Source organism: Centroberyx affinis, unplaced genomic scaffold (assembly GCF_046629955.1).
Source record: "Centroberyx affinis isolate AG114_WGS23_722 - 3 ecotype Tasmania unplaced genomic scaffold, CSIRO-AGI_Caff_v1 ptg002993l_1, whole genome shotgun sequence".
NCBI lineage: Eukaryota > Metazoa > Chordata > Actinopteri > Beryciformes > Berycidae > Centroberyx > Centroberyx affinis.
Genome location: NW_027281097.1, coordinates 66,420 through 82,427, shown reverse-complemented (window position 1 = coordinate 82,427; position 16,008 = coordinate 66,420). Strand labels below are relative to the sequence as shown.

Sequence of the window (16,008 nt, the reverse complement as noted above, 5' to 3'; positions counted from 1 at the left end):
TCTGCCTTAGAACCCCACCTTTCCCCCTATGAGTTGATTTGGTCAATTGGATGCCACTGCCTGCCCTCAGCACAGTTTTGCTGTGTATCAATTTGCTTTGATATATTGAACAATAAAAAAAGATTCAAACATCAACTACTCCCTCATTCTGTTTGCTTTGAGGTTGAAATAGTGTAGCAGCAATGCACACACTGCTTTGAAAGTCATAAACACATAGGCATGTGTGTATGTGTGTACTCTCTCTCATTCCTGCATAAGAGGTGTTATTTCAAGTGCTGCAGCTGTGGAGGAGACAGAGACTCATCCATTTTTCATCGATGTGACCTTAAGGAGTTCACAATGCCCTCTGCACTTAGTATAATCCACTCTCCCTGCAGAAAGGAGGGAGGAGGAGGAAGAGGAGGAGGAATTGAGGGAGAAACAGACAAAGATAAACTGAGATAGGAAAGGGAGAGTGAGCAACAGATACTGTACGAGGTTGAAGAGATAAATAGCCGTAGCAAGAAATGCTTGTGGGCTGAAATAAGCTACAGTGTACTGTCTGAAACAAAAATATTTGTGCATATTGATAGTCCAAGGAAAAGAGAAGAGTGAATCAAAAGAAAGAAGAGCGTGTGACTGGAACATATATGGAATAAAATGTGACTGAAAGACACCCTGGCAAAAGCATGTGATCAAAACACATCAGCTTCTTAAAAGTGACAGGACAATGCAAGCTTAAAGGTGTTACATTTAGCATTTTAAACATCAATATATCATTGACAAAGTAATTGTGATATCTTGGTATAATTATTGCAAACAAATAAGACCATGGTCGAGATAAGTAGTAGCCTCTGTCTCATGCCAGTGGTATTGTTAGTGCTAGTGTTTCTCAAAATTAAGACTACATTTCCCATAAAGTCCATTGCTTCCCATTGCAAAGAGGATGTTGCTACTCGCTCTGTATGCGCTTAAAGAACAGCGCCCACTTTTTTTGCAATCTCTCTTTGTGCCATAAAATACAGCAGATTTCCCTCAAAATCCGACCTGGTGACACAATCTAAAACGCAGTGTAGAGGCTGCCAATCTTCTTGGCGATGGTCTTGTTTGTTTAGTGTAATTATGTCTCAAAATTAATGTGGATATGATTTATTGATGTTAAAATGCTACATGTAGCACCTTTAATAAAAGCATGTGTATTATATGGACAGAATAGTTAATGTTCCACTTTTCAAAAGGATTTTCTTGTCCAAACGTGAGGGAATATATTCCTAAACCATGAACCCAGATCACATTCATTAGGTGATTCAAATGACAAAAAAATTGCATGCTACTTTTAGTTCAAGAGTCTGTTCAAGCGTGGTGCAAATCACTCAAGTGCTTAAACAAACAGCTGAATAGATTTATTATAGTATACGTCAAAGATTGTGAAATATGAACTGAGGACCACAGGCTGCAAAATGAATCACACATTCCTTTCCTTTGTTTATATAAACAGTGCATGTCACAAAAATATAAACAGAAAGAAGTATCACTGCTCTGTTTGCAAGATATTAAACTTTAAGTAGAATGACACAGAAAATCATTTACAGTCACAAACTGTACAACAGTTGGCAGAAGAGAGGTGCAGGGCAGTTAAAGCAAGAACATGAAAGAGTGGATTATATTCTGTTTATGTACAATTCCGTAGAGTGTAAAAAAACAGACAGAAATCCAGTTGATATAGTTTTGTTTTCTCTATGTAGAACAGATTATTTCAAGGTTACACTTTTATCATGATTGGATTACAAGAAACATTCATTGTAGGTGGGGGGCTAATTCAAACACTTCATAACAAAAGGCAGAGTAAAGAGTCAGGGGAAAGAGAGGTAGACAAAAGGGAGGATAAGAAGAGAGAGAGAGAGAGAGAGAGAGAGGAAGAGAATTGAGGAGATGCAAAGAGAGTCAGAAAAGTGTAGAGCAAGATTGCAGAGAGGGAGAAAGAGAAAAAGAGTGAAAGAGTCGGCAACATGCAGATGGTGTTTAGTTGTTTTTACTCAGCAAGCTCTTCAGACTTCTTTCCACTGCCTCATCCAGCTCCTCCTCCAGCTCCTCCTTTTTGGACATGGCCAGTTTGGACTGGTAGTCGCGCACTATCTGGTCTATATAAGGGGCACTTTGTGTTCCGTGCAGCATGAGGGTCCACTCCTTCAGGACTCCGCGCTGTGGCTCCTCGCCCTGGAAGCCCACCTCCAGGACCCAGGTCCCGCGGGGGTCCTCGCCCCAGGTGTGGGTGGTCATGAAGGGCCACTTGTCGAAGCCCACCTTGGCGTCGTCGTCACGGGGCCTTCGGCTCAGCAGGATGGACTTGGTGCCCATGGGTGAGGTCATGTTGATGTTGAGGTCGCCCCGACGGCTGGCGTTGACGGTGACCACCGCCTGAACGTGCTCCAGGTAGCGGACAAAGTTGTCCTTCCCCTGGCAGGCGTCTGTGGTGATGGCCAGCACCAGCTTGTTGCCAGACTGGATTTTACTGGAGAGGGAAAAACAGATGAAACGAGTTAAGATGGTGCGGCAGAGAGAGGGAGGGGAATGAAAAAGGTTTATTTGAGAAATATGAATGTTAAAAAAGGGGCTGTGGGAATCCCTGTAGCTAAGAGAGCCAAAGCTAGCTCGAGAAGTATTTTTATCTTTCTCAGTCTATCTTCACACCCCACCCCCTTCTCCGTTGAATGCCCCAGTAAGTACCTGACCTATTTTGCCTATAGACGCAACCAACCCTGACAGAGAATCAAGCCTCTTTCTGAGCTTGCTCCCACACAGCAAAACAACAATGACGAGTGCCATCTCTGCTTGCTTTGCCATGAAATCTATCTGTGGTTCAAGGGCCAAAATACTCTTTGGGATTACATTTTTGTTTGGTACCATACACCCCTGTCACAGGATGACTTACTCTTACAATATTTTTTATTTTATTTTATTTCATTATTAAAGTTTATTAAAGTAAAGTTTTGAAATAGCGTTTAGTAACCAGGATAGTTAAAGACCTCAGATCCTACTATTTTATCTAATAATCTCAGTTATAAAACATGTCAAAAATTGGACTACCTCTGAACTCTAGCTCTTCTTCAATGCATGAATGAGGGCTTTTTTTGGATGAAATGGATTTGTCCAGAACAGAGTGTAAGGGCAGGTTGGTCTTGCTATTGTTGTTCTTTTGTGGTTAGGGAGACACACTGCTGATCCCATCTCTTTTGGTGATGGAAAGAAAGAGGGAGAACACAGCAGGGCAGGGGTGGTCAGGGCTGGCCGAGAGCTATGAGCAGACTTAATAGCATTATTAGAGGCACAGGCCACATCTCTGTGCCATTACTGCCTGCTCAGATTAACACAGGGGGTAGGAAATGGGGGGGTGGAGAGAAGGCTAGAGGGAGAGTTGGAGACAGAGAAAGAAAGAGAGAGAGAGAGAAAGGGAGAGGGAGAGGGAGAAAGAGATTGAGTGAGAGAGACTCATGCAGGATAGCACTCTGTTATAAATATGATTGATAGAGCATTATGCTGAGTACACAGAGGTGAGTGCAGTGGTGAGCTGCTTAGGGTTGACTTGGTGAAATATGTTTACTGTTTCACAGTAAACTACACCCTACATTGTATGTTGAGGAGTCTGACATAACCAAAAACTAAATGGTTTCCATGAACAATATGACTTCCTAAACGCTTCCTAGGGCAGATAAAAAAGAGGTAAAAAAGAATTAGTGTAAGACTGTGTAAAAGCAAGGAGTGGGTTTCTCTGTGTGTGCGCTTGTGTGTGTGTGTCCATAAACTGTATCTTCTTTTAAGACGCAACTAAAATCTAATTTTATAAACATGCAATTAACAGATATCTTTCATCTTATTGTTATTCTCATTGGTTTGTTAGAATCTGTGACTGTGAGCATTACTGTTCTACATGTGAATATGTGTAGAATTCAATTTGTCCCCGCAAAATGATTTTCCTGCACAGCAGGTACACAGTTGCCATCAGATAATGTGCGAGAGTAATTACGGGACTCGGTCATAGAACAGGGAGAGGGGACACCTCTAAAGGGCAGGACCGACGGAGATTAAAAACAACCCACGGCCCGGTGGGGTGCCGCGTGCCGGCACCACTGATAATGAGAAGTTCTGCTCCAGCTAAGTAAGCTACAGCCTGCCAAAGCAGCTATCAGATCAATGCTGAGCAGTGTGTGCGCGAGTACGGGCGTGTGTGTTTGTGTGTTTATTGCTTTTCTGTACTGATACACTATCATCAGAGGTGAGCCTGTTGTAATTATATCTCTACCACAATAGAGGCAGCAGAAGCCCTCTGGTGCCGCCGGGGAAATACTGAACTGATGAAAAATATGACAGAATGACAGACTCAGCACCACAACTCTTATCACAGCTCGAAAATAACTTGAAAAAGATGTTACATTCCGCATTTCTCTCTCACAAACCCTAGCACAACGCCTTCTAACGGTTATTCTTTTGAGCCCTTTAAGGCTCGTCCACTGTCTGAGCAAAGAACCAATGCCACTTATTGCGACGCAATCCTGAAGTGTCAAGGACTGTCTCGTGTGACAACAAATGGGCATAAGAAGCAAATTCCTCTCCTCTATTTATATGAGATGTCCCTGGGGCAGCAGTGAAAAGCCATTTGACTCCGAGGAATGCTCCTTATTTGTCTGGTATTGTACTCCAGGGAGGCACGTGCGCACGCAGACACACACACAAGCACACACTCACGATACACACCCACACGCTGTGTTGCCGTGACTGCACCGTCTGTGGAGCACTGATTATAGAGTAAAATGAGGGGTTGAGGATTTCTATGGTGGCACAAATACGCTGACCGATCTTCACTCTGAGCCCCTATACTGTGGAACAATCTGCTAAGGTTGAGGCTAAATCACTTCAGTTCTTTAAATCTATCCTTAAAACCCATTTCTATATTTATATGTTAGGTTATATGCTAGGTTTTATATGTTTTTTCCTCACATTTTTTCCTCTGTAAAGTGTTTTTTTGGTGTGTTTGTTTAGCATTATTATTATTATTAGTATTATACATACACACATGGAACACTATATACACTCATACAATACACTCATACACACATGCATACAGTACACACATGTAACCACAGACCCACACATGCACACAGTAAATAACACCTCCGCATGGAATCCCTTCCCGGCTGTCAGTCAGTCTAATTGACAGTGTTGCTAGGGCACATCGTGCTGGGCCATGTGTGGTTCTCTAATTATAGTGTGTAAGAGGTTGAGCCATATGAAACCACCAGGCATCACACGAGGGAGTAGATACAGGCTCAAAGCATCAGGACCTGATGGATGAAAGGGTGACAGACAGAATGCAGGAAGGAGAGGAGGTAGAGGTGTGAGTGGATGGACAGGATGACAGGGAGAGAGGTTAAAAAGCAGAGAAGAGCAAGCAAAATGAAGGGCAAGGTTAGAGATGGAGGAGACACGGGAGGAGGAGGAGTGGGTGATGCATGGGGAGACAGATGTGGGAAGACAAGGAGAGGATGAGAGGAGAAGAAGGAGGGTGCCCTAAGCACCCGAGATAGACAGCTGCATCTGTGAAAGATGAGGGCAGAGCCTGAGGATCTCCTCCACAGCACCGGCCAGATGGCTGGACTGTAATCAAAGCACCACTTTACCCAGAGGCCTGGCAGAGGGAGCTCACATTATAGCACATGGGAAGTACATTATGTTTAGAACCTTATATAAGAAGATCATTTTAAAGAACTTTACCAATACATAGGATGTGATCTCACAGTCCCTTGTGCCATAATCCGGGGCAATTTGTAACACTAGAATATGTGATATGACACTCATGTGTCACACACTCACTGGCTCTCCTGGATGGATCCGGCCACACAGTGGAAACGCTCGGGGACGGTCTTCCATTCCTTGGCCATCTTCACCATGCCCCCGGCATCCAGCACACCGTAGCCAAACAGGTGGTTGAACTCCAGGCCCACGCCATTCCTCCGCCACTGGTGTACCTCGTCGTGGAGCTGGTTCCTCTTGGAGGTCAAGACCGACAGGTGCTGCATGTCCCTCCATGTCAGGTTAGGGCTGGGGCGGAGTAACAGTCACCAGGATCCACAGGACAGAGCCAGGGGATTAGGGAAGGGGAGGGTGATAGCGGGGAGAGAATACAGTAAGTCAGAAATTACAGGCTGGCAGCAATACTGATGCTCCTCCATTTTTTCCATTAACTTTGACAAGCTATCGCTGCCTCTCATCTATAGCAGGTTCATGGGAAAGGAGAAAATTGAAATTTTGGCAGCAAATAGTGAAAAATCCACTTGCTGATATTACAAAGAACAGGACAAAAAGGTGTTCAGTAGACCTTGGTAAATCTCAGATGAATGGCATATGGCCTGATCCATGGTTATGCTTTGATTATATGCTCTCAAATGTCTAAACATCATAGTCTCTATGCTTTGAGGCAGATGGTAGCTTTTGTCTGTGTCTCCCTCTCTTATCTTGGCTGTGTGTAGTGACAGCTTTGTTCTGGGTGACTCACTGACTCCTGCCAATGCATTGGTTCAAGAGTGTTTGGGCAGTAAAAAGGCTCTGCACTTGTTCTAACAGCATGGTGGGTTATTTACCGCCGGACAGATCGAGCATCCGCTCCTCCTGACAGCAACATCATTATTGTGTGTGCAAAGCAAACAGTGTTTCTTTACCCAACTCCACTTGCCGGTGTTAGTTAATGGCAGCAGAAGAATCTTGTCAGCCTTTAATGTGAGAAATGAAGCATCTGGGAGAAAGGCTCACCTCCGGGATTTGAGAAGCAGTAATTTACCACGTTTTGAATCTGTCACATTCTTCTAATTGAGGGCGTGTGTTTACCTAAGTGGCATATGTTTAAAGTTTTCTCTGATCCACAAGGACCCAATTAGACTGAATTCACAATGACTATAAATTCATAATGTATGACAATATTCGCTGTCGCCGTTTGCCACAGTGTGAATATTTGTTGAGATTATTCAAAGACAAAACATAATGTTACATTTTGTCGTTAAGATCAACAACACAAGCTTAAGTATTTCCAAATAACACCATGACAAACAGTCCAGCAGGTTAAGATAAGAGGGTGTTCCAGTGTGTTTCATCATCCAGCACAGGGTTTCTCCGCTTCATGCATATGGGCCACGCAGTAATCAATAAAACATAAACGTTAGCTCTGAGCCCAGCCTAACAATATAAACCTTGTGTTTCAGCCCTGTAATGAGGTATAAAGAACACACACTGGTCCAAATATGATTTGTTTCCCTGGCACAAGCACATAGAGTCGGTAATATGTGGGCGAGAGAGCAACTATTTCACTTTTCATTTGAGTTATCCTGCCCGCCTTAATGCCAGTTGCAGTAAAGAAGCAATTCTGTGAAGAGTGAGGAAATGATTTGGGCCTTTGAGGAGTTCAGATATGGAGGGAGATAATTATAAGAAAGGCTCTGATAGATAGAGAGTGACAGTCAGAGAGAGAGAGAGAGAGACAGAGAAAGAAAGAGGAAATGAAAGACGAGAAAGCTCAAGGTTGTACTTACCCGGAAATTTAAGTTCTTAGAAATCATTACCATGAGTACAGTGTTCTTCAAGTCAAATACTGCTATATAAAGGATTAGCCAAATCTAATGGTTGTAAGCATTTTTTGTGACATTATTACCAGTTTCATCTAACCAATTGCAGGTGGCACTCTCCAGCAGAGACAAAGTGATAATACCAAATATAGACAATCCATCTAAATCAATAATCACAGTTATTACAGTTCTGTGGGTGCTGCAGTACTTACTTAGCCTCAAGAGCCAGGGCAAAGACACCAGCTGCCTCTGGAGCTGCTGCTGATGTTCCAGAGTGCCGCAGGGTGCAGTTCCCATACAGGTCTGTGGTGGCCTGCCATAACACAGGCACAGGAAAGAAAGAAACAAAAAGGAAATTTTTTCAATGAGCTACTTACTCATATGAAGTAGAGGCAAGGGAGGACGAGGAGATATGGACATGGATGCAATCTAATTTGCTGTGAAAGTGCCTTTATTGGCACGCATTAAAGTAATTCCAACAACTGCACACAATCAACAGAATTTATTCTCAAATGACAATTTTATGGCAGAATTATGGAGTTTGGCTGAGCAATGAAGTCAAACACAAAAGGTGAAATTAAGACTGTGTACTGTATATTAGCTGCACTGTCACATACAGTAGTTAGCATATTGGTTATGTTTATACTTACTGAATAAACATCAGATTTTTTTTTAATTTGGTGCTTAATTAGAAATAATCAGAGATCAAATGCAATTAGAGAGGGGAAACCCTAGGGAAGATCCCTGGCTCTGTCAACAGCCAAGGGTGATTGGCATAATCCCAACACAAACACTGCTGCCTTTGTACACTGGGAAATTCTTACTACACACAAGCACGGTATATTTTGCCAGTGAATATTCCAGGCATGTACATGCTCCTTTGCATGCAATGAAAGTTTAAACAATGTGCTAAGGTTGCAGATAACAACTCTAGACTCTCTAAAATTAAAATACCATCAAGGTCAGGCAGTTGTCTACAAAAACGGGAAGTACACAAGAGTTGCCATGTCTCGGCTCCCTCCTCTTTCAAAGTACAATGGTATGGGTCTTTTTGACTCCGGTGACTCACTCGCTCATTTTTCCAGGCATCACTGTCTGATGACACAATTCCCCAGGTAAATGCTGAAATAATCATGAGCCAGTCACAGTTACATTTATAGCCTATTGGAGTACGCTGAAGTGGTGTGCCATACTCTTAAGCCTTAAGGCAGATACAGTAAAGAGAGATGTATTCATGTTATGTAGCAGAGTCATATTTGGTTGAGAAAAAAAGGACTACCTCACTAGATAAGTTTACTTTTGTACCTTGCTTTTCATTCATACACAATGTACAAAAAACAAATAAAGTTCTGCTTACATCATTACCCAGTAGCAAAATTATTTTTTCCTCACACTTAAAATTGTTTTCTGACAATAAGAAAAATCAAGCCAAGACCATGAACTGTAAAACATGCACTTTCCTGTCTCTCCGTTCTAACTTTTCCTCTTAACACCACATTCACAGAAAACTATGCCCTAAATGTCATGATCAACACAAAAGATTATGTGGCTGCTTTTCTGAGCATCTGAAAGAAAGTGATGCTTCAGGATGTCAAGGGAGGTAATCACAGAAGACCAATCCCTCCATCTGAACCTCTTTTCACAACCACCCTGCAATTACAGTGTAACAGCTTCTCAGGTCTTATATCCCTGGTCTTGTCCTATCTCCCGAAAGGCCTAGGATACACTGCATACTGGACCGATTGAAAAAAGTCTATTTCCAACTTGGTCAATTGTTTGAATGAATGAGGACAGAGCTGCCATGGCGAAAGACTGTAGAAGAAAATTAAGAACAAGTATTCAGTCGTCTGTGAATGCTGAAAGGGTTGAAAATGCCTGCACCCATTCAGACAGGCAGCGTTGGAGAACAATGAAATGTCAAAAAAATTAGGTAAGCTTGCTACAAAAGATAGAGATAAAATCCTTTTGAGCCTCTTTCAACTAGATAACTGAAACAAAAGGTCTCTTACGTGTATTATATTATACACGCACACATATATAATGTTCTCACTCACCACGCCAGCCTCAGGGTTTCTTTTGCGGCCGTTGCTGAAGGTGGATGCCAGGGTGGAGGAGCAGCTCTCATCATACAGGGCGGTGCGTCCGTCATTGATGGCTGAGTTGATGGAGATTGTCCACATGCTTGAGGCGTAACCATCACAGTTACAGTCGTCATAGCTACCACCGTCTCCCGATGCCCACACATAGATGCTGCCTTTTCCTCCTCGCCCCTAAAACATCACCATCCAAGTGAATTGAAAACACGTCAAGCACTGTGGTACAAGTAGTGGTACTTATATGAGTGAAATAAACGCCCAACGCACTCTGCGGGATTTAACCTGAATGAAATTATAGCTGTCAATGTGTGCAAGTTTACAAATTATAGAACTTAACTTACATAATCATGTCATAAAGAAAGAATCAAGTTCATATATCAAAGACATATCAAGCAATATTCACAACTGAAAACATTAAACAATGACAAGAGGGCAATCTTCAGATGGATTGGGGTTTCAAAGACATATAATTTAGAAAATTGTCAGTATCAAGCTTCTTATCAAGCTTCTTAGTTTGATGTTTGTGGCTCCATATTATTCTCCAGCTCTGGTAACTTCCACATTTTTATGTTTTGAGAGCTCTCATTCACTGGAACTGACGATTGGTTAGAGACAGAAAGAATGTGAAAAATAGGGAGCAGAAGAGTAGAGAGAGAGAGATTAGGTTATATGGTAGTGAAGCTTGACTTGAAAGATCTCCACATTGGTCCATAGCCTCCAGCCTATACTAGTAGTATTAAATTGGATCTCTTTTCAGAGCTAAACAGATAAAAGGCACGTAAATGTGACAGCAGCACCAAATATAAGAAAAATGTAGGTCTATTTACATGATATTACTGCTATCTGTCGTCTCCCATAAAGTGCACTGCCACTGAAACAGTGTCAAGATTACCAAATCTACCAGAGTCAGAGGTTATTGATATCTCTGTTGATTAGCACAGATGAACCTTTTTTTTTCCCACAGAAAATGTCTACCTCTAACCTGTTTTCATGATGTGTCCCTAACAGTCAGAATAGAACAACATAGCTTTTGTAAATTCACACAGCTGTCCTTGATCATGCAGTCGTTCAGTTATTTTCGTGACAAATTGAATGTAGCCCAATAAATCTTTTATTTTGTCATTCTTCTTAAAAACAAAACACTGTGCATTGATTTATAAAGAACTAAATTATAGTTCTCTAAAATGAATGTCTAAATGGCAGCGTACTTTTGTGGAAAAATACGCTGAGTTACTGTATTGTTCAGAGAAGGTTTTGTTCTGGAATAACTTCACCTTTGTATTGCTGAGAGCTGAGAAAGCTCCAACAAGTTCATCTTCCTCCAGGATATTTATTGTAGCACGAGTAAATAGGTTTAGGTAGAGTGACCAAATCTCTCTCTCTCTCTTTCTCACTCTCTCACTCTCTCTCTTATTGTCTGCTATTGATCTCTGTGGAACTGTCCAAAGTGCGCATGGAATAAGACAAGTACTTTTACTTTTAATGCTTTAAGTACATTAAAGAGCAAGTACTTACATACTTTTATTTAAGTAGAAATGTCCAAGTGGTACTTTCACTTTGTGTCATTTTGTGTCTGGGTATTTTTACTTTTACTTGAGTAAAGGATTTGAGTAGGCTACTTCTCCCACCATTGTCACTCACTGAGTCACTCACTGACTGACTGACTCCCTCGCTGAGTCATACAATCACACATTGAGTCATTCACACAGTCATTCACTGAAACACTCATACTTTGTGAGTCACTCACTCGCTGAGTCTCTCACTCATTCATTCGCTCACTGGGTCAGTGAGTCACTCACTAACTCACTACGTTGTTGAGTCACTCATTCACTCACTCAGTCACTCACTGAATCACTCGCTGACTTACTCACTAGCTCACTGAGTCACTCACTCACACACTGAGTAAGTCACTTGCTGAGTCGCTGAGTCACTCACTCACGCACTGAGTCATTCAGTCATTCACTGAATCACTCACTCACGCACTGGCCGGTATATGGCCTTAGCTTTATAAATTTCCCGAAACCCAAGACGGAGCTGGACAAGTGCTTACGGTGGATACGAGCCTGCGGCGTCCACACAAGGATTTCAATGCCAAGAAGATAAATAAAAGCACGTTTATCTGCACTAAACATTGTGTAGGAGGCAATGGTCCTACCAGTGATCATCCTGATCCCATCCCATGCTACTGTTACGACAAGAGTGGGAGAGTGAGTTGCTATGCTTACGGGGACGCGCTGTCTCTCTTTCGCTCTGAAACTTTTGCGCACTTTGGACAGTTTCACAGAGATCAATAGCAGACAATAAGAGAGAGAGTGAGAGAGTGAGAGAGAGAGAGAGAGAGATTTGGTCACTCTACCTAAACCTATTTACTCGTGCTACAATAAATATCCTGGAGGAAGATGAAGTTGTTGGAGCTTTCTCAGCTCTCAGCAATACAAAGGTGAAGTTATTCCAGAACAAAACCTTCTCTGAACAATACAGTAACTCAGCGTATTTTTCCACAAAAGTACGCTGCCATTTAGACATTCATTTTAGAGAACTGTAATTTAGTTCTTTATAATTCAATGCACGGTGTTAAGTTTTTAAGATGAATGACAAAATAAATGATTTATTTGGCTACATTAAATTTGTCTATCTATCTATCTATGTATCTATCTATCTTCATTTAAAAAAAAAAAAAATGACCCCACATGGAATTTGATATCATGGACAACATATTTCTAAAGCTATGTACAAACAATCTGCAGTAATTCACCTACACCATCCAGGCAAATCAACAAGCTTTTATTACAGAACATATTTATGCCAAAATAGTCAATATTAAACAAAGGTGTCCATATCTTAACACTGCAGCCACCTTAACTTGGACCACAAGTGCTTGTTGTTGTGCATAGTCTTGACACTGTAAGGTTTCTTACTTTCCATGCAATCTACTAGATGCATGCTTGTATAGCCCTTAATGCTAATAAGGTGTCATGAAAAATAAAGCAACCAACTCTGGCTCAACATAGAGAGAGGCTCCTCTTCAACAAATGCTGCACCTGTTTCTACAAAAGCCCTGCTGTTTCCCCGTGGAACAAAGGGTGAAGTGGAGGAGGGGCATGTCTTTCTCTAGACCGTGCTTATTCATGTCTCTCCATTTAAATTGCAAAGAGACGTTTGAGAACCGTTGAGCTCACCTGTGAGCCCGAGGCCTTCTGTCTTCCATTTTGTCTGCCGCGCTCTGAGAGCATACTGTGTGATTTTTTTTTTCCATTATCCACGGCAATTTGCAAAACCATACTGTCACGCTCAAGATGCTAACTCGTTTAGACTGAAGTGATGGAGACTGGGGTTGGGGGATGACAAGTCCTCTGAAGTGCTGACAAAACATACATTCCTCCTGAATTTAAAATGTCTAATTTTCCTGTTCTTGTACAGCATGCATCCTGTGCAGCCTACACATTAGCTTATATAAGTGATCATTAGAATCTAAGAGGCCGAGTGCAGAATGGCTGCTTGATTAGTTGTGTTTATATGATCAGGGATTACAGTCAATTTTGCTCAGCTACCCAGGGTCATCTCAGAGCACACGCAACCCACACCTGCCTGCACGGTGCATGATGATTAAACAAAAAGGCAGTGGCAGTGGCACTGTCAGCATGCTAACTCTGTGTGTGTGTGTGTGTGTGTGTGTGTGTGTGTGTGTGTGTGTGTGTGTGTGTGCATAGTGTGTAGGGAGATCATCCTTAAACCACAGGGCCCACGTTCAAGCCCCCATTGGCAGCCCTCGCAAGCTTTCGCCCCGCAAAACACAGAATCTCTACCAGCTCCAGAAACAGTGGGAGAATGTTCTTATGGGGATCAATTAAGATTAACATATTAGGGATGCCACGACTGAAGGGCTGCAGATTTAATTATTTTTGGAGTGGTGGCCTCTAAATTGGCAGTGTCCACACCAAAAAAGACATCCCTACATCTTTGCATCGTTACGAGTGTGCATTTATGTTTGACGCACACCTTATTTTTGGCTCACCAACATTTGCCATAATTTTCTTTCCTTCATCACAGTAGGTCTGATAGCCACTTACCTTGTTGACTCCATCAGCCATAGCCTGAAGCGTGAGCTCTCGGGGTCCATCCACTGTCTTGCCGTCATCGGTGGGACCCCAGCTGGCGCTGTATATGTCAATAACCTGGGGCATGTGGCTGATGGATGATGCCTCGATGATGTCAGTCATGAAGGGTTGATCAAGCATCCTGATACCTGAAGGAGAAACAAGTAAGGTAAGACTGTCCATCAATGTCCATGTGAATCACCCTTTGCTATTCATGTTGCTAGTCTTGGTTTTTCTTTTGCTATGTGCTCGTACTGCTGCTGGAGCACAGTGCAGTTTAGGTGACTATAAATGAGCAATTTATAAAATCTTATCAGCTGCTTATGTTTGCAATATCTACAGCGATGATCCGAAATACAATACAACACATTTACAGCATCAAAATCCCTAACAATGGCAAGAAAGTAATATTAGCCTGCTAGGAGCGCACAAATCAAGCAGTCAATAGTTATTTTCTTATTTCTACTGTGTTTCTCCCGGAGCAAATTTCAAGAAAAATCAATATGGAGCGGAAACCTAGAGCTGTCTGGATTGATGGTGTTGTCATGTTGCTATGTGGACTCTAACTGACCTTTGCTATTTGCAGTAATTCTATGACACAGTAAAGGTATACCATTTGAGTGTGCTTCCATACCAAACTACGCAGTGCCTATATTTTATGCATGATATATATTTCCTCTACAGTACATTCCCCCTTCCAGCAGAGAGCGAGCTATATTTTAAATGATGGCCAGGTCCTTTCACAGTACTATCAGCAGAATTGTTATTTGCTAACATCGCTGTATGCTGATTGTAATCAGGTTTTCCTCTCACTGTCCAAACTGCAGCATTGATGTGACACACACCTGCCACCTTGGAGTTGTAGGCAACTCCCACACCGCAGATGTTGTTGTTGGCTGCTGCAGAAACCTCTCCAGCACATCTTGTGCCATGACTGGTGATAGAAAGAAACAAAGACAATGTTTATAGAATTAACATGATTTTATAATGGATATAATATATATTGGGTTAAATGTCAGATCAGATTTTCCAGATTAGATGATGATTTTGTTGATTTTGTGTCCGACTAGAATGAGGAAATTGCTTATAGAAGAGATGTAGCATTTTGCACGGCCAGAAATCAATGAACATTAGCATAAAGAATCTGTAACTGTGCGATCTGAATAATATTAATAATATTAGGTGAGGCAGAGGCTACAAGTTGTGTCTACATGGGGAAAATGGGAAAATGTACTTACCTGTTTTGTAATATTATTATCGTCAATATGTAGTTGATATTTGAAGATTTAGGTTGATGTTGAGGGTATTTTAGCACACGTGTGTGTGTTTGTTTGTGTCTGTGTGTGTGTATATGTGTGTGCGCTTGCAACATTTGTCTCAATTTGATTGAACATGTTTATACATATCAGTGTTTTGTGTGCACCACGTGATGTGTGTCTATCTATCTATCCCTGTGCTTCCCACAGGGCCACTGCAGAGAGTCAACTACTTTCTCCCAGCATGCTTTGCCAGACAGGCAGCTATTTATAACAACCAGCTGATTAGCTAGTGAGTTGTGCACGCCAGTCAGCACCAGCTACACTAGCGAACCCACACACTACCTCTCGCTCCCATACACACACACACGTATTTGAGCAGATGGAAGCATGGTGGAGGAGTGCGTAGAGAGGGGGAGCAAGGTGAGAAAGGATAGATTTCTCCCTGTATAGTTGTCTTGTCCTTGACGTGTTCTGCAGTGGCAGTGGATCATGCAGTGCGATGGCGAGATGGGAGGGAGATAAGGTGCTATCAGACAGAAGGCCCGCGCTGTGGACACTGTGACCCTGAGAAGACTCGACTGATGTCTGTCTGGATCTGAGTCTTTGTCAGCAGCCCCGCTTTTTTTATCACCCCTATATCTTCCAACTGAACAGGTAAAAATAGGCATTATGTTTTATATTGTGCTGTGTTGGACAATAGCTCTGTTTATACTGCAGCACTGCTTAAAGGCCGCAGATATGACTTAATGGAGCTACGTGGAAAGAAAATCAATAGAGGAGAGCTGCCAGACCCCTGAGAGAGCCAAAGAGCACCCTACAAACACACACACACACACACACACACACACACACACACACACACACACACGTGCACACCTATACACATACACACACATACTGTATATATACGGTATATGTAGACATAAACATACATGCATACACACACATGCATGCACACTTATATCAA

At 42.2% G+C, this 16,008-nt stretch overlaps 1 protein-coding gene across 2 annotated transcripts in view; it reads right to left on the bottom strand.

The window, feature by feature from the left end:
- Positions 1 to 1,466: 1,466 nt before the first annotated feature.
- pcsk2 (proprotein convertase subtilisin/kexin type 2) overlaps positions 1,467 to 16,008 on the bottom strand; it is a 28,777-nt gene continuing 14,235 nt past the window's right edge. For both annotated transcript variants that reach the window (XM_071537201.1, XM_071537202.1), the window contains 6 exons: positions 14,628 to 14,716; positions 13,756 to 13,931; positions 9,644 to 9,859; positions 7,802 to 7,902; positions 5,848 to 6,075; positions 1,467 to 2,491 (listed from right to left, as the gene is read on the bottom strand). In XM_071537201.1, the coding sequence (XP_071393302.1) occupies positions 2,002 to 2,491; positions 5,848 to 6,075; positions 7,802 to 7,902; positions 9,644 to 9,859; positions 13,756 to 13,931; positions 14,628 to 14,716 (1,300 nt within the window). In that variant the 3' untranslated portion in view covers positions 1,467 to 2,001. The remainder of the gene's footprint in view (positions 2,492 to 5,847; positions 6,076 to 7,801; positions 7,903 to 9,643; positions 9,860 to 13,755; positions 13,932 to 14,627; positions 14,717 to 16,008) is intronic.